Source organism: Amblyomma americanum, chromosome 10 (genome assembly GCF_052857255.1).
Source record: "Amblyomma americanum isolate KBUSLIRL-KWMA chromosome 10, ASM5285725v1, whole genome shotgun sequence".
Lineage (NCBI taxonomy): Eukaryota > Metazoa > Arthropoda > Arachnida > Ixodida > Ixodidae > Amblyomma > Amblyomma americanum.
This window is the reverse complement of record NC_135506.1, coordinates 17,165,462-17,184,304: the sequence shown is the minus strand read 5'-3', so window position 1 is coordinate 17,184,304 and position 18,843 is coordinate 17,165,462. Positions and strand designations below refer to the sequence as shown.

Genomic DNA, 18,843 nt, shown 5'->3' with positions numbered 1-18,843 from the left:
AGCTACAGCAGTAATTTCCACCGTGCTGTCATAATCAGATATTACAAGCATATGCAAGCATTAAATGGATCCCACGCCTGAAAAGCAAAATGGCATATAATCGTATTTTTTTCGCATATCGAACATAGAACAAGAAATTAAAAACAAAACGCCATAAAAAAGAAGGGCGTGGGATCAGCTTTCGACTTCTAGGCTGCAAGTGGTATTCCGTAGTGCCTGTAATTTCCATTGTCTTCGACGCAAGTCACGCCGACGAGAGGCCAACAAAGGACATAGCCAAATCCATATCCATTAGTGTCTGTGTCTACCTTCACCATAAATTTTATGCACTCGCGCCAATTTGCGCTGTTCCATGGCTGGAGCTGTTTGAAGGCAACGAGCTTCTTTCGGCTGCAGTCGTTCATGGAAAAAAGAGAAGCTAAGAACAACCACCACTGCTGAATATGTATCTAAAAGATCAGCCGGCATAAAATGTGACGTGGATGAGTAGTGCATTCGTGATTGGACGAGAAAGCCACAGTTTCTTTGATATCCGATGGGCTTGTCCTCACACCGATGGAACGCATCCGAAGGCCAGGCGTCACAACTTATAAATGTTTCTAGTCGTCTTTCCATCGCGTCAGTGGGGCGGGGGATGCGAGGGGATATTTCGAAGCGAAAGCTTCACTACGCTAGGTAAAGCCGATTTCACCGTGCGTTGCCGGTTGACCTTGAAGTGAGTCAGAGGTCAAGTGTGGCTATAGGCCTTACCATATGTGGTCCACCATGGTGTCGCACCACTTAAACCTTGACCTTGACCTTTCGATTCGCCGGCAGAGGGTGGTAGAATAGGCCGCCGCGTTCATTAGGTACACGATCTCTCGCAGTCAACCATTAATTTAACTGCCACCTCCCAGGGTGGCAGGGTGGGCGCGCTGCCTGTCCAGTGTGCGGAACACACTCAACGTTACAGACGCCAAGCCGCGTCTGCTTGCCCAATACCCCACAGCTTTCGCTTTCTAACCAGGTTCAGCTGTAGTTAAACCGCAGCTAATTTTTATTCCTACTGTTGGAGTCAAAATTACGCGTGCAGCGAATATACAGCACATTTTTTGTAGCGGCAGCTACATTACGGTACCCTGTGGCTGCGCCGCCACGCTGTCACGTGGTTGGTCACGTGGTGCGGTTCGGAACAGCTGCCGGCGGCGCGGCTCATCACGTGGTTCGTCACGTGGTTTGTCACGTGACCAAGTTCCACCCGGCCAGCTGTAGCTATCGCGTCACTCCAGGTTTAACCAAAGCTAAACCACCACGAATTTTTCTTTCTGCTAAGCGCGTTTATTGCAAATTTAAAAGGCACATTGCAGCAGTGTAGGCTGTTTTAGAACATAGCAGCACCTTCATTTTTAGGCTTGTTTATTCTGATTCCAGAAGCAGCGGTATGAAATGTGTGCGCATTGGCAATGTGAATTATGCGCGGGCTGAGGGAAGTAAGTTCGTCGAACACACTTCAAGAGACCCTGAAATGATTTCGATAGGCATATTCTAGTGCAACAGGTCTGTAGAGGTGGCCTTTTCGGGTATTCGAGTCAAATTTGAAAGCTCTGCCTGCGCCCTATAATTTAGAAATCATTTTTTAAATCGCTGCTCGCAGTACCTCGCTACCGATTAGGGCGACACACATTCACCGGTCGTCCTCTACCCCGAATGCGTCAGCGGTCAGATGGAGGAGCCTCGCCCTAATCGGAGAGAGAGAGAGAGACAGAGACACAAAACTTTTATTTAGGTTATTAATTCGCAGGAGCCGGGTGGTCGGGGCCCCTAGTCCCGGAATCCGCTGTCGGCAGCTGACTTGCTAGTCGGAGCTTTGAAATTGGACTCGAATACCCACAAAGATCACCTCTGCAGATCTGTTGCACTAGAATATGCCCCTCGAAATCATTTCAGGGTTACTGCGAGTTTCCGTGAGGCAGCGTACGAAAGACACTGACGAGGAGTGACAAAGACCAAAAAAAAAGTTCACGGCTCCTCGCCAATCTCACGGAGCATTATTAGTTTCCTACTCACACGAACGTGACATCACATTGCTCACCGCATCTGGCTGCAATGGTAACAGAAACGAGATCAAACACGCTCACTTCTCCTTTGTTCTGGCAGCCACGCGCGTTTATTGACACCGCTTGGTCAGATGCCAGCGAGCAAGTTGAGGCCGGCGGTCATCTGCGGCTGTCTCAAGCCGAGCAGCGAGTGGAATATGTGCCGGATGCCCCCCTTGATGCGCCTGTAGAGGTTCACCACGCCTCCGAACGCCACTTTGGAGCCCTTCACGCTGCCTATCACCCCCGTGTCGACGAAGTGGGAGATGTCTCTCAGCCGGTCGTGCGCTTGTTGCTGGTCGTGGATCTTGCCGGAGTCGATGCTCCCGATGAACTTGCGAAACTTCTCCTCCGCCACCTTGTTCCTGCGGTAGCAGAGTCAGTGGACGAGAACTCAATAGACGTGCTATCAGAGATGGCTAATTGATTTATTTAGCAGTGCGATAGCACTCGAAGGGTCTGTGCAAGCGTCACACATGTCCACGTCACCGTCACGCGCGGCAGCCTCGATTATAACGAACCTTAGACGCAGGCTGCGCTTGTTTTTATTTTTTTAATTGGTTTTGGGGGAAAGGAAATGGCGCAGTATCTGTCTCATATATGGGTGTGGACACCTGAACCGCGCCGTAAAGCAAGGGATAAAGGAGGGAGTGAAAGAAGAAAGGAAGAGGTGCCGTAGTGGAGGGCTCCGGAATAATTTCGACCACCTGGGGATCTTTAACGTGCACTGACATCGCACAGCACACGGGCGCCTTAGCGTTTTGCCTCCATAAAAACGTAGCCGCCGCGGTCGTTGCTGGGGAAGCGCAGCCTGCACAAAACGCAGCCGCCGCGGCCGGGTTCGAACCCGACCGCGGCGGCTGCGTTTTTATGAAGGCAAAACGCTAAGGCGCCCGTGTGCTGTTCGATGTCAGTGCATGTTAAAGATCCCCAGGTAGTCGAAATTATTCCGGAGCCCTCCACTACGGCACCTCTTTCTTCCTTTCTTCTTTCACTCCCTCCGTTATCCCTTCCCTTACGGCGTGGTTCAGGTGTCCAACGATATATAAGACAGATACTGCGCCATTTCCTTTCCCCAAATACCAATTATTATTATTATTGTGAGGCAGAAGAACGCACCAGCAAATTCACCTTTTTACTTCAGGTAGGCCGAAGCAGCAGCTACCGACTAGTCACAGCTTAGCAACACTTCGTCTTCTTCGCACGACCCGATGACTGATGATGATTACGCTGAGATGAAGATGAAGGTCACTCACAGTGCTTACAACATTCCCCCTCCCGAACGAAAGCGACCATCCTGGTCGCAAATTAAATCTTAAGGTCGGCGGTTAAAGGGTTTCAAGCGCGACACGTGCACAATCTCGGTGCCGCGACACCGACGATCGCGAACAGGCGATGCAGGTGTGATGAGATAGTTTACAGGGGAAGTTTGTTCCAGAACCGTGTACGGGCCAATAAAACGGCTCAGAAACTTTTCACACAGGCCGGGGATGCGAGTAGGTGTCCAGAGTAGCACTTCGTCTCCAGGGCGGAAAGACACTGAGCGATGAGTCGCATCATACGTGCTTTTCCTGGAAGCTTGAGTGGCTTCAGTTTGAAGGCGGGCACGATCACGGCAGTGGGCGATACGAGACACGAACTGTTCGTGGGAAGGCGCGGCAGAAGGAGTAGAAGCTGTGAAGAAAGATGCTTCGAGGGAGAAGGTAGGATGGCGGGCATAAACAAGAAAAAACGGAGAGTAGGTGGTGGTTCGTTGAACGGCAGTGTTGTAGGCGAAGGTTACAAAGGGGAGTAAAGAGTCCCAGTTGTTGTGCTGAGGGTGAATGTAGGTGGATAGCATATCAGAAAGGGTGCGATGAAAGCGTTCTGTGAGGCCATTGGTCTGAGGGTGGTAAGGAGATGTAGTTTTATGCACCGTGCCTGAAGCATGAAGCACTGCGGCGAGGACGGTGGAGAGGAACGACTTGCCACGATCGCTAAGGAGGAGGCGAGGGGCGCCGTGGCGAAGAAGTATGGTGTGGAGGAAGAAGTTGGCGATTTCGGAAGCGGAGCCGGAAGGAAGTGCTGCGGTTTCAGCGTATCGGGTGAGGTGGTCAACGGCAGTAACGACCCAGCGGTTGCCAGCTGGAGTCAAGGGCAGGGGTCCATACAAGTCGATTCCGACGACTTCGAAAGGTGTGGAAGGACATGGGAGAGGTTGCAAGAGACCGGCAGGAGGCGACGTAGACCGCTTGCGTCGTTGACAAGGGATGCAAGACGCTACGTATTTTAATACTGAGGTTGAAAGGCCAGGCCAGAAGAAACGACGTTTGATGCGGTCATAGGTTTTGTGGTACCCAAGGTGACCTGCGGTGGGGTCGTCGTGGAAGGCTTGTAGAACTTGAGGACGCAGGGAAGAAGGAATTACGGGAACCCATGTGTGGCCCAGTGGGCTGTAGTTGTGCCAAAATAATGTGCCATCCTGTAACTTGAAATTTTTGAGCCGACGACGGAGACGGGCATTTGGAGGTCGAAGAACACCGCTGAGACTATCAATCAGCTTTTGACAGTAAGGGTCAGCACTCTGGTGGTGAGCAAGATTGCAGTGTATATCTGGCATGGGAGCAATAGAGGCGGCGGTCAAAGACTGCATAACTGTAGGGTTTAAATGGCTTGACTCCGTTGGGACAGGAGAGGAATGCGAGGACATGGGTTGCGACGGCAAAGCAATAGGGCAACGAGAGAGAGCGTCGGCGTCCTTGTGCTTCTTGCCCGATTTGTAAGTGACAGTAAAGTCGTACTCTTGAAGGCGGAGGATCCACCGCCCGAGACGACCGGACAGATTTTTCAAAGTGGATAACCAGCATAGGGCGTGGTGGTCAGTGACGACTGTGAAGTGACGGCCGTACAGGTAAGGACGAAACTTCTGAACAGCCCAGACGACGGCGAGACATTCTTGTTCGGTAATAGTGTAGTTTTGTTCCGCAGAAGTCAGAGTTCGGCTCGCATAGGCAACAACATTTTCTGTAGAGGTGTTTTGGCGTTGCAGAAGGACAGCGCCAATGCCATGGCTACTGGCGTCGGTGTGCAAAATTGTCGGTGCTTTATCATCAAAATGGCAGAGGACGGGACCCGAAGTCAGAGCACGCTTCAGAGTTTCAAATGCTTCTTCGCAAGCAGGAGACCAGATGAAAGGCGTGTCGTTGTGAAGAAGCGCATGTAAAGGTGAGGCAATAGAGGCGAAATTGCGGATGAATCTGCGGAAGTATGATGCATGCCAAGCGAGGAAACTGCGGAGATCTTTGACCCGAGTTGGACGGGGAAAGTGCAGCGCAGCAGCGATTTTTTCAGGGTCAGGCTTAATTCCTTCGCTGCTTACGAGATGGCCAAGAACTTTAATGGATTTTGATGCAAAACGGCATTTCTTCGTGTTTAGCTGTAGGCCAGCGCTGAAAGTGCTGTCAAAACTTCATCGAGACGAGTAAGGTGATCAGGAAATGACGAAGAAAAAATGACGATGTCATCTAAGTAACAGAGACATGTTTTCCATTTGAGGCCGCGGAGAACTGTGTCAATCATACGCTCGAATGTAGCAGGAGCGTTGCAGAGTCCAAAAGGCATTACATTGAATTCGTATAAACCGTCCGGTGTTGCAAAGGCGGTCTTCTCTTTATCATCTTCATTCATGGGGATCTGCCAGTAGCCTGATCTTAAGTCAAGGCTGGAGAAAAATTGGGCACCTTGCAAACAATCGAGGGCGTCGTCAATTCGAGGGAGGGGATACACATCCTTACGAGTTATTCTGTTTAGAGCACGGTATCTACACAAAAACGAACCGAACCGTCTTTTTTTTGCACTAGCACAACAGGCGATGACCAGGAACTAGACGATGGGCGTATGATGTTGCGTGCAAGCATGTCAGCAACATTTTCCTGAATAACTTTGCGCTCGGTTGGAGAAACACGATAAGGCCGGCGTCTAACTATGCTTGATCCGTCGGTGAGTATGCGATGCGTTGCTGCAGCGGTTTGACCCAGTGTGCCGGAATTGACGTCGAACGAGTCTGCGTGCTTGTTCAATACAGCGAGCAATGCGTCTGTCTGGTCTGTTGTCAGGTCGGTGCTGATCGTGTGGCGAAGTGCTGCACTGAGCGAGGCAGGGGATGAATCAGAGCGATCGGAGGTGGAAATGGGAAGAAGTGTGACAGGCTGGGCGGAAGCAATTGATGCAACAGTAGAGTCGCGTCGCAGAAGAATGGGCTCTGATGTGGTGTTGAATGCGGCGAGAAGAGAAGAACCGCTGGAGAAGCGAAGAAGGGACACGATGATGATAATACCTCTTGACAGGAGACGAGGGCTGGGTGTAATCAGGACGTCGCCATCGGTGACGGCGTCAGAAGTCACAGATAGAATATCTTCGGTGCCCGGATAGAGGACGTGATCGGCAAGCATAACTACACGGGAAGAAAGTGGTTCTTTATCGGCAAGAATGTTGCATTCAGTGACTTCAATAGTGGGAGGGGAACACGTAATGACTGCTGAGGCGTTTTGGAGGAAATCCCAGCCGAAGATGAGTTGATGGACACAGGAGGATAGGACAGCAAACTCAATGAAGTGCAAGATGCCATCAATGGTGACTCGGGCTGTACACGCTCCACAAGGGTTAATATTCTGTCCATTTGCAGCACGTAAAGGAGGACCGGTATAAGGTGTGCGCACTTTTCGCAGTTTTAAACACAAGTCAAGTTTCATAATAGAAATAGCGGCGCCGGTATCAATTAAAGCTTCCAGTTCATGTCCCTCAAGGAATACAGTCAACATGTTTGATGGGAGCAGAGGAGGAATTGGAGCGACGACAGGCGGTGCAGTTTTACCTCCGGAAACTGCACAGGTTAGTTTTCCGTTTGGCGGGCAGAAGCTGAAGATGGAGGGCGAAGGGGCGACGAAGTCCGGCGAAAGGGTGACGGGGAGCGACGACGCGATGGCCGTGCTGTCCTAGACCGGTCAGGAGAAGTCGACGGGGAGGAAGAGGGACGGAGGTCATTATCGGTGTAGTACTGGTGAGGAGGAAGCTGGTAGGCGTCGTCACGTCGAACGTACCCATAGCTCGCACGCTCATCTCGCAGTCGTCGGCGACAAACGCGTGTTACATGGCCGCGGATTCCGCAGTAGAAACATACTGGACGAGGTGGGAGAGGCCGCCAATTACCATACACCGGTGGTCGCGGGGACAGGGCGGCGAGGCTGGGTGGGGCGGGCGCGTGATGGACAGGAGGACAAGGAGGAGGAGCCGCAGTGACTTCAGCATACGTCGGAACGTAGGGAGGGGCTGGTGGTTCTGTAGCCATGGGACGATTGAGTGAAGTAAGCTCCTCCTTGATAATGCCACGCAACCCAGTAGATTGAGCAGGTGGGCGTGAGAAGGCAGGAACCGACGAAATATCATTGTGGAGCTCTTCCCGTATTATAGATCGTATGATGGTGCGCAGATCAGTTTCGGGAATTTGGCTCGGATCCCAGGTGTTGTTGAGGCGGCGCGACTGTAGATAGTCAAGTCGCTGGCAAGTGGCACGAATGTCTGCCACCGTGACGGGATTTTGGGCAGCTAGAGCTGCGTAGGCAAAAGAGCCAATTCCTTTTAAAATATGTCCGACACGTTCAGCCTCGACCATGCCATTGTTAACTCGCCGGCAAAGGGCGAGTACGTCCTCAATGTATGATGTGTATGTCTCTCCTGGAAGCTGCACACGGGTCTCTAGCTTCTTTGAAAAGAGGTCGGACCAGCACCAACAGTTCCAAATATCTGGCGGATCTGTGTCGTGAATTGAGGCCAGTCAGGAATGGCGTCCTCATGGTTGAGGAACCACGTCTTAGCCACGTCACTCAGGTAGAATGAGACGTGAGTAGCTGTCATAGAAGCGTCCCAACCGTTAAAAGCGCTCACCCGATCGTACTGCTGTAGCCAGTCTTCGACGTCGTCACCGCGGAGACCGGCGAAAACCGGAGGGTCGCGCTGACGTGAGGTAACTGACCAAGTTGGGTGGGTCAAATGGTGCTGAGCAAGTGCACCTTGGGACGTCAGTGGTGCAGAGGTGGCATGGGCAGCCGTGGGATGCCCATCGGTAGCTACAGGCGCCGGAACGGTGAGAGCAGGGGGATGTGACTGCGCCATGGCGGTTTGTGCCGCCAAGAACACGACCGGAACGGAGCTCCAGGGGGTGCCGCGTTGAGGACGCTGGGATCAGGAGTCACCTCCACCACTTGTGAGGCAGAAGAACGCACCAGCAAATTCACCTTTTTACTTCAGGTAGGCCGAAGCAGCAGCTACCGACTAGTCACAGCTTAGCAACACTTCGTCTTCTTCGCACGACCCGATGACTGATGATGATTACGCTGAGATGAAGATGAAGGTCACTCACAGTGCTTACATTATTTATTAACCTCTCGGGAGCAACCATTAATCCGCCTTTTTCGCAACGTGGCGCCGTCTACGGAGTGGAGAAGATTCGTCTGCTACTGACTAAAAACAAGTGCACGTGCGAGACGCAGGCGCCATCTGGTTCCACGAGAACCGAGCTGCGCTTATGAAGTGGCAAGTGCATGCTTAGCAGCTGCCGCCATCTGTCGCATGCGCCTTTCACTAACATTAACTGCGCATGCGCAATAGGAGCACGCGGTTTCATTTAATAATAATAATAATAATAATAATAATAATAATAATAATAATAATAATAATAATTGGTTTTGGGGGAAAGGGAAATGGCGCAGTATCTGTCTCATATATCGTTGGACACCTGAACCGCGCCGTAAGGGAAGGGATAAAGTAGGGAGTGAAAGAAGAAAGAGGTGGCCGTAGTGGAGGGCTCCGGAATAATTTCGACCACCTGCGGATCTTTAACGTGCACTGACATCGCACAGCACACGGGCGCCTTAGCGTTTTTCCTCCATAAAAACGCAGCCGCCGCGGTCGGGTTCGAACCCGGGAACTCCAGTGAAGCTAGAGAATAGGCGCGCATGCACAGAGGGCCTTGTAAAAAAAAAGGCGGGTTATGCATTAGCATTACAATACACTATGCAAATGGGGACCGCGAGTGTCCGAGCGGGAATGGCGACCGTCGTCACGTGTGACAAGTCGGGCCCGCTTGACATGTGGCGATTTTCGCCTCCCGACGCTGCGAATATCGTCGGCCTGCGACAGGAGCGAGCGTCGGTCTAGCCACAGACGTCATGAAGCGGGTTTCCGCCCGGTTGGAATTCAATTGCAGCGTTGGTGTTCTCGCTTTGCGGCTGGCCAGTCCGAAGCGCTGAGACGGCAGTGTGACGTGGGGTCATGTGAGAAGCTGTTGCCGCGGGAGAAACAAAACTTTCAAACTTTCTTCTAATCAAAACATAGGAAATATTGCCTTGCATCTAAAAGCATGTCCATTATAACTGCGTCAACAAACTCTGTGTTGCGCTACTGTCGCGTTTAGTCATAGGTTGCCGATGCAAACATCAAGCAACACGGCGCGTCGCTACGACCGAACTCGCTGGGTTGCATGTGGAAGCAGTGACCGAAAATTGCACTGCGACATTACCGACTGGGACGAATATTTTCGCTCCAGTCGCAGCATGTGAAACGGACCTCGCACCTGACCATGTGATGTCATCTTGACAACCTTCCCGCCGGATTGTGAGAAAACTGCGCACCTTTGCAGGTGGCAGTTAAACTGATAGGTCGCGAGAGGGTTGCCAGGGAAGAATAATCTGGGTCGCACAAGTCCCACCGGCGGAAGCACCTGCCATCGTAGGACAGTGGCGCATCTCTTAACCGCTGAACCAGTTCGCCAGGAGTGGTATGAGGACTTCCAGCGATCTTTAGATGCAAAGTAGAGAGCGACCAATTTCGCATAGATGAGCTTTGGCCCATTAACGCTATCGCGTAATACCTTTAATGCAAAATGACAACAGAATCAGCAGCAGTAGAAAATGCCAACGCATTCAACCGTTCCAACGAGGATCACCTAAGAGTTTTTCTTGATTGATTGATTGATTGATTGATTGATTGATTGATTGATTGATTGATTGATTGATTGATTGATTGATTGATTCTGGGAGTGTACGCGCGTGGCCTCAACCAGTGTGTGTGGAGACTCACTTTGAGTGCAACTGTCCAATGTGGCCGTCCAGTTCCCGGAGTCGCTTCTCCATCTGGTCGCGGTCCTCACCCTCCGCGACTCCGGTTCCTCCACCGCCGTCCATCTCTCGGCGGATGACGTCACGAGTGGCCGTCAGGTTCCGCTCCGTCTCGCGTCCTTCTCGCATCTTCTCCTCGATGTCGCGGATGAGCGGTGCCTCTTTGCGAACAATCTGCCACGAAGGACGACATTAATTATACGGAGGCACAAATTAATAAGCAAATGGCCTCTGTCTGTACAGCTTGCGTATAACATACCGTGCCAATTGTACTGTAAAGAAATAAGGGCTGGTGCCAAAAGTAATTTTTAAAATAATTGGAGGACAGCGTGTTGCAGCACTGCTAGGGAATCCACGGAACGCCATCGCCCGTTCGGCGCGACGCCTTGCCCGTTAGACAAATCGCTCTGCTACGTACGGTGAAACGCACACGCGGAGCGGCAAACCACGTAGAAGCGCTGCCAGACGCCTGGCCGAATCGCGCGGGACTCAAGTTGCAGTCGTAGTTCGTCGGCACATCGTTCTCGACAAACCCGATGCCACGAATGCCAGCATAGCTTCAGCGCCAAAAGAACGGGCAGCAAGCCGCAAGCTTCGTGGTGAACGCGCTTTAGATATGCGCTGCGTTGTTCGCCGCTTACCGCGTGATTCCTGCGTTCCCGCATGGCCCCACTGCGCCCGAACGAGACGAGCGGGGGGCGCTAGAGTCACTGGAAAAAAATTTCAGAGTATCGCATTCGTTTGCCCCTCGCCGCCGACGCGTTCATTGGCCCAACCGCACCACGTGACTTTGGGGTGCCATATACCTTCCAAGCGCCGGGCGGGTCGGTTGAGTTAGAGCGCAGGCAGCGCAGGTTTCTTGTGTTCCGATTGTCGCCCTCGCGTTTGACTGCAAGAAAATCATGCCTGGCTGCTGTTACGCCTTCGAATGCAGCAAACGAATCGAGTCTGGAAAGACTTTTTTATCGATTCCGACCTTGATAAATGACCGCGAGCGTCGTTCTGCGTGGTTACACAGAATCAGCAGGGAGAACTTCAAGCCTACACAAAACACCCGCGTGTGCGAGGTAAGTACACCTTGTTTGTGCTTTTCGGCACTGTTTTAGAAGATATTTAAGCGAAGTGCACGCGGTGTTAGCGATGCTACGAAAATAGGAGTTCATTGCAGGGATCGTTCGCGCCTTGCACACTTGACGCGGGTACACGTGTACGCGTTTGTTGCTCAGCACACGCGATTATTCCGTGCTCGTGGCACGCGAAGGCACACTTGTCACACGACAATTCCGCGTCCTCACGTGCGCCAAGTACTCGCATGATTTCTCCGCGCACGTGAGCGCGCTCTCGCCTCGAGTCACATCGACCCATGGCGTTTGTTTTTCGCAGACCGCGGCGATCGCTGTCAATAAAAGCAGTCATAAATAAGCTCGGAAGAGCAGCCGCTTATGAACGCACTAGACAGCCGCGTTCATAAGTCGCAATAGCAAACTCTCACTTATCAGTGTACAGAGGCTGCTGTAATCACGCAAATGACTCATATTGGCCTTCCACAAGATGTATTGCGCAAAATGGCCATCGAAGTTGGTTTTTACGCCTGCTGTGCACAGATCGGCTTACGATCACGGCCAAACACCGGTGCGCACACAGCAGTCACAGTGTGTCCTGCATACGGCGGACAAAGTCGTACGGCAGAGTCGAGAACGCGCGGTATCCGATTACAAACTAAATAAAATGTATCCGATTTAGCTTGTGAAATTATACAATGAACGTACGTGCCTCTGACACTATCAGGTTTTTTGTTTCGTCCTCCTTGGAAACACTGAAAACAAGCCGACGGCGGTCCACGATGTTCGTGCCCAAAAGCACAAGCTGCATTACTTCGCACAAAATAACATTTTCTATTCGTTCTTAGCAACCATCATCTCCGGGCACAAAGTATTTGTACTTCAGTCGACACTCGACCCGGTGTTTCACCGAATATCGAGCTCTTCCAACCCGGCGGCCTTCCTGCGACGCAGTCGGCTTGGAAGGTATATGGCGGTGGCCGCCCAGTGTTGCCAGTCAAATCCCGACCTTTGCGGTACTCTGAAATTTTTTCCAGTGACTCTAGGGGGCGCTGCAGTCGCGCGCCATCTGTTGGGGCAGTGGCGTACATTGCGAGGAGGAGGGATTTTTCGCTCACGAGGAGGAGGAGGAGGAATTTTTCGCTCACGGCCGACACCGACGACACCGGCTTTTCTGCGACACGAGCCCTTAACGCGGTCGCGTTAACACAAGCGTTGGTCTGTGTTGTTAGTGACCGAGTTAGACTAACTACAGGACAAGTATGCGCTTTTAGCCCACGCCTGGGCCAACCATGGCCCCATTCCTTCCTGAGTTCCCTGACCTCACGACCCCGTGTCGCCTGCAGCACCTCGCCTTCCGTGATTTATCATGCTACATTTATAGAATCATCCAGAAATAGCACTTAATTGTGGCTATTAGCATTGCCGATGTGGTTGAGTGGGGATCCGTGACGACGGTCCCGAGTTCTTCAAGCATGCGCCGAGATCACATTACCACGGCGCTTTGATTTGCTATGCCAACGGAATAAGCCACCCTGAGGAGGACTTCATTAGCACAGCGTCATAACCACTGATTTTACAGCGACAGCGGCATATAGCATGTTCCATGGTCTCGCGGCGTCGGCGTACGCCTGCCTCCCCCCTCCCATGGCTACCCTCCGCCCATTGTTAAGTTAACGCACTAAGGGCAGCGATCGTGGAAAGGGGAGCGGCCAGAGACATCCCACACCCTGCCCAGAGTCACTAAACACCTTGACTGGCATCAGCGTTTCGTATTAACCAAGCTGCATGCCACCGAAGTTTGCTTTGCCGCAAGGGTAAATGTCTGATTAATATATTGCGCTTTCAGGTGCCTAAAAACCAGTTCAACTGCCGTCGCTTAATTAGCTGTTGGCTGCGTCCGTAAGCAATTGGTTTTATCCAGACATACTTAAATGTCACTCTCTTGCTTTCAACGAAACACCTGCCGGCTAACCGACCGACCCACCACTCGACCAACTATTTCATTGACTGACTGACTGACTGACTGACTGACTGACTGACTGACTGACTGACTGACTGACTGACTGACTGACTGACTGACTGACTGACTGACTGACTGACTGACTGACTGACTGACTGACTGACTGACTGACTGACTGACTGACTGATTCAGTAAGGCATGTTGCTGGGCTAGTTGGTTTAGCCCCTTGTCTCCCCTTATCCCTTTTGTTTTGTCTGTGTGAATTTATTTGCGCCAAGGTGGATTTTTGCAAGCTTCATAAAATGATTGATTGATTGATTGATTGATTGATTGATTGATTGATTGATTGATTGATTGATTGATTGATTGATTGATTGATTGATTGATTGATTTCGTAACTTCGACCCTGCTGGAACAAACTGCAGTGCCACGCAGTCAGTATAGTCGACCGACCGCTGTAAGAAAGTGAACGCGGCTCACGTTCTCTTCAACATTGTCCGCCGTGCTAACAGGGCTTGGCCTTGACTCCTCTCCTGATTCTTTCTCGTCGTTATCGCTGCTAACTGATGAACTCTGTATCGATCCTTGTAGTGTTCCTGCATGGTTGGACTCTTTCGCTTCGTTGTCGCTGCTGAGCGTCGACCTCTGCACTGGCTTTTGTAGTACGCTCTCCGGAGGGATGTTGAGTTTGGCGCAATCTGAAAGAGGAAAAAGTGTTAGTAATCAGAAGTAATAATTTACTGAAGCAACCTCAGGCTACGTGATAAAGAAAACGGCGGCCAACTTACAGGGGTGGTCGAACGGGTTAGTTGGTAGTTCAAATTTGGAAGAAACTGCGCACCTTAAGACACGGACAGAGAAGCATATCACGACACAGCGCTGTGTCGTTATATCTTCCTCTGTCCTTGTCTTAAAGTACGCTGTTTTTTTTTAAATATGGCCAACTTATGGACGCGTCAGCTCTACTAGACAGCCATAGACGCCTTGTTTGGCAGCGCACACTACTTGTTCGTCTTCCAAAACATGGCACATGGGAAGGCGCTACATGGACCCCCCTCCTAGACCTTTTGTCGATAAAAATAAAACTAGACAGATAAAACAAATTCGGTGGAAAATGAGAGCGAGGGGGGGGGGGTATGTACTAACTGTTTACACATGATTACAGTAAGTGCGCGTCCAGGACGTAATCCGATGGCTAATTACGGGAAATCAAAAACGCAGTACAGGAGGTAGCGCTTGAGTGAACAGTAGAGGTCGGTCAATGGGTGCCACTGTTCTGGGAAGAGGTAAGTCGGAAGTCGTTATGAGGGCGGGCGGACAAACAGCAAAACACATGCGTGAAGACAGGATGACACAGAGGAGCCGGCGGTCTCTGGTGAGGGCTGTAGTCATTATGGAAAATCGACATGCAAACACCTTTACGTCTTTGGCAAAGATGGGTGGACAACGGCTGTTGAGACTGTTTCAGGTCTGGCTTGCCGTCTACATTGACTCTGCCTTGGTGGTAGCGATGCCGCCGTGCCTGAAGGTCACGTAGCTTTAGAAGAGCGGAGGTCCTTGAGGAAAAGAAAGGTGTACAACGCGTGGCTGCGAATGATTGGTGCCCTTCGTATGTTGTCGTAAACGGTGGAGGCTGCGGGCGGACACCGTACTCAAAATCCGTGGAGACACAAGTCGGTGGGCGCAGATCGCGACCTCGGTTGCGGCGGTATGGAGATGATAAAACACTTGAGTCGGGCCCTTGGCGTTGCTGTGAATGCCGCTGCACGGACTAACTGGCCCCTGTAGCAGCATCTTGGAAAATTCAGCGCAGCAAAGGGACGAGTACAAAGGGAGAAGACACAGACGAGCGCTGTCTCACAACTCATTCTTTATTAGGAAGGCTACATAACATATAGGAATAAAAACGATAAGGTAAAAAAATATTGTGATACAAGATTGGAAAAGCAAGTCACGATAAACAGAGCCAAGCACGTGCAAACAAGGCTGATTCCTTAACTGATTCCAGGTAAGCAATTAGGTAGGCGCCTGTGTCTTCTTCCTTTGTACACGTCCATTTGGTGCGCTGAATTTTTCAAGATGCATCTTCTCCAACTCGCCCAGCTCAGCTCAGTCGTGCAGTACCCTTGAGCAGCCTGGACTATCACAGTGAGCTCCTCTCCATGTGATAAAGATTCGACATCACAACTACGGTTGACGACAGGTGACGTCGGGGTACAGTAATCCATAGACGCCTCTCCGTTGCGCAGAAAAACCTCAGCCGTTGAGACACATGGGTGTGGTGAGGGATCGGGAAACTGGTTCGAATCCGGTGATGCCAGGTCCTGAGACGCGCATTACAACGAGTCTGCGACGACGATAGGAAGGCATCGGGACGGAGGACTGCTCAAGAGACAGCGGTGTCGCCGCTTGCTCCGTCTTGGCACGCTCAAAATGCGGCTTACATGCGGGTTGGAAACCGCAGTGCAGGCAGGCTTGAGGTCATCGTATAGGGTGGGCTGAAGAGGTGGCAAGGCGAGGTGCTGGTATAGAGACGTTCTCGCTTGTATAGGCCTCGCAGACGACGCTTCTTGCGATGTAAAACCGAGTGGCTTGGTTGGCAAAGCCGTGAAAGTAAAAATGGGACCCGAGCGATGTGATGTGCCCATGGCCCAGCAGGTAGTGAAGGAATGACTGCTGAGGGGAAGTCGGAGTGGCTGCTTGTTTTCGAATGCCCGAGATGTCCGCAGTCACCAGGTGTTGAAGGTGGTTCACATTTATTAAAGAAGCCCCATGTGTAAGAGCGGCGGCCAGCTGACGGACAAGTCAGCTTTGCCAGACAGCCATTGGCTTTGTTGTCCACCGTTTGATTGACACATACCCACAGTGGGGGATTGGCCAGGGTGCCTTGTAGAGTCAGTTAATAGTGAAACATTGACTCATTTAAGGTAGTCGAGGTTGAATTTTGTGCTAAAAAATTGTGAATTATGACTAACAAAGGATCTCCCTGACGCAATGATGAAATTTTGCAGATAATGCACATTTGTTTCAGGACATATCCCCTGGCGCTTGCCCCAAAGGAGAAAAGAACCGGAATAGAAAGAGGAAGCCCTATTCTGGCGAGGGGAATCTGCACATAAGCTTTTCGCAGAGAAGAAAACTGCCGGCAGGGGAGGAGAAAGTGATCTAGTGTTTCTATTTTATCGCATGCTTCACAAGTCCGTGTCTCTGTCAGCTCACCAGTTCTTCTTCCAAATCCCGGCACGGGTGGTGGGCCTACGTGCCCAATAGCCTTCTATCGCTATTATTTTTATTTTTAACGAGAGCCTAATGTTTTCGTTTCTTAATTTTCAGAAAAGTTGGCCTAATTTTTTTTTCTTTTGGCATTTATTGTGACCATTGCTGTGGAGTAATGAGCCAAGACAGGGCACCGCGATCAGCGACATCTGGAACCTAAGACCGGCGAGTTGTTGACTCAGTCACCAGTCGACATTTTTTTTACGGTCTACTTGGCGCCAACGTGACCGTGCTGGTATGCGACTTCGCCCTTCGTGTACCAGTTCCGGTAGAAAAAAATTCCTCGTGAACATCGCAGAGAGAAAGACGATAGAAGGCGGTTATGAGTACGCGACAGCCAGGCCATGTAGTTTTGTGTTTGCTGTTTTTTAGGCAAAAGCCACATTTCATGCCACAGCCGATTGCCAGCTAAGCAATGAGACTGACCTCTTTCATTTTGTTCTGCTTTAATTCTTCCTTTTCTCGAACTTGAGTTGCTAATCCAAAACTTCCGAGTATCATGAGCCTGTTCACAAGGTGCTGGGAGGTCTTGAGTCGTAACTGGAGAAAAATTTGTGCTAAAAGAATTGAAGTATAAAACTTATGGAAGATTAGCCAATGCTCTTTATACGAATGCCGCATCAAATGTTAACGACAAAATGTCTGAACAGTAATAAAGCAGAAGTTCGGGCAAGTGGGTGCAGATTCATAATGAGCCTTCTTTTATCTGTGTTTCGTTCATAATGCGCTGTTTTTCACTGTTATATAGCAGTAAACAATTCAGTAAATGTCATTAAATGTACCTCAATAGCTACGAAAGACCCTGACAAAGCAGACGAAATTGCCATAGCGCTTACATTCACTACACAGCTCAAACCGGTCATTACTCCGACTCACAGGCCACCAATATAAACTTTATTAGAGGTCAGCTTTGCGCCAGACCCAACAAAATTGTAAGGTACAACTACCATATGATATCAGGAGTAACGATCACTTTGATTCCTGCTCATGAGTCTCTTCGTGGAAACAATAGCGCCCATGCCGTTACCCGAGAGCTTGCAAACCGGGTCCCACACACAGACACTTGTGAGAAGGCGGAACCATTACTGCTATGTCATGACATACTATAACATTACAGTCTTAGTGTCGGCGACTATTCCTCCATTTTCACAAATCGCTAATCAAAGACAACGACGTACCCATCAGCATACTTCAAAGCAATACATTTCACAATCCATACCTCATGGATAAAATGTACCCGACCCTCCACAAGACCAACTGCCAATTCTTCAACGATATAGTAATCCTATACTCCATGGTATGGGCGTGTCAAAAGAGCCCAGACATAGCTAGTATACAAAACCCTATACGCCTCAACAGTGGGAGGACGGGCTGTTCAGCTTGAACTCAGACTGTCAAAACAGCTGGCGGAAAAGGACTGGACAGCATGGAGCGTTTAATGGAGACCTGGACCAGGGATTCCAACGACATCCTTGAGAATCCTGTTCAGTAAAGTTTTGTTCGTTCATTCATTATTGCTACGGTTCTTCTGACTGGTCTTATTGGGAAGTTGAATGAATATTTTCAAATCGCTCTGAAGCTCCCAGACACGAACTATAGACGCACCTCAGCATATTATTGTGAGACGTGTAGTTACATGGAGGCATCATCGTATAAACATCATGCAAACATCAAATGTTACGATAGTACGCGGAATCTAGATACTCGCGCTCCCCATCAGTCCTCTTACCGGAGGTCTGTACTCCTGAAGTAGCCAGCAGAGCCATGAACAGCAACGTGGGAAAGCACCTTGCCATCCCGAAAAGCACCGCTGCGGCGGTTTCTGCGCGACTGCTCCAAACAGGCCTTGTCGGCGCAATTAGTAGCAGACCACAGATCGTTTCACTTTTTTTTTCCGCGGCCGACATATGCGCAGACCTCGTTTCCGCTCCTATTTACGTACTTGTCTTGTGTATTTCTCGTCAATGGCTCTAACAGTCAAAGGGCCCGCAAGCGGTTCCTTTGTAACGCCGCGTAGCACCCAGTCAGTTGGGCAACAAAAGGCCAACTTTCGCTACACCTCAATTTATTGGCACACTGCCGTCGGCTCGTAGTTATTTCCATTATACTGTTCATTTTCCTAAAAGGGAGAATAATTGATACGGATGAGCAACCGAAACCCTATTACACGACAGAAAATTTCCTGTCGTCAAGCGCTATATTACTGCGACATTTTGGGTTCTGACCTCTTCGTAGGGACAGAAATTCTTGCTGTAACAACAAAACTTCCTGTCGTAACGTCAACGCTGTCTGCACTGTGCGCTGTTACTTTTCGT

The 18,843-nt window shown here is 50.5% G+C and overlaps 1 protein-coding gene across 1 annotated transcript; it reads right to left on the bottom strand.

The window, feature by feature from the left end:
* Window positions 1-2,124: 2,124 nt before the first annotated feature.
* LOC144107345 (uncharacterized) lies at window positions 2,125-18,365 on the bottom strand. Its single transcript, XM_077640335.1, has 4 exons — window positions 18,258-18,365; window positions 13,733-13,950; window positions 10,191-10,402; window positions 2,125-2,440 (listed from the first exon to the last, which is right to left on the bottom strand). Exons 1-4 carry the CDS (start codon window positions 18,322-18,324, stop codon window positions 2,164-2,166), a joined length of 774 nt encoding a protein of 257 aa, XP_077496461.1. The 5' UTR covers window positions 18,325-18,365; the 3' UTR covers window positions 2,125-2,163.
* Window positions 18,366-18,843: the final 478 nt, after the last annotated feature.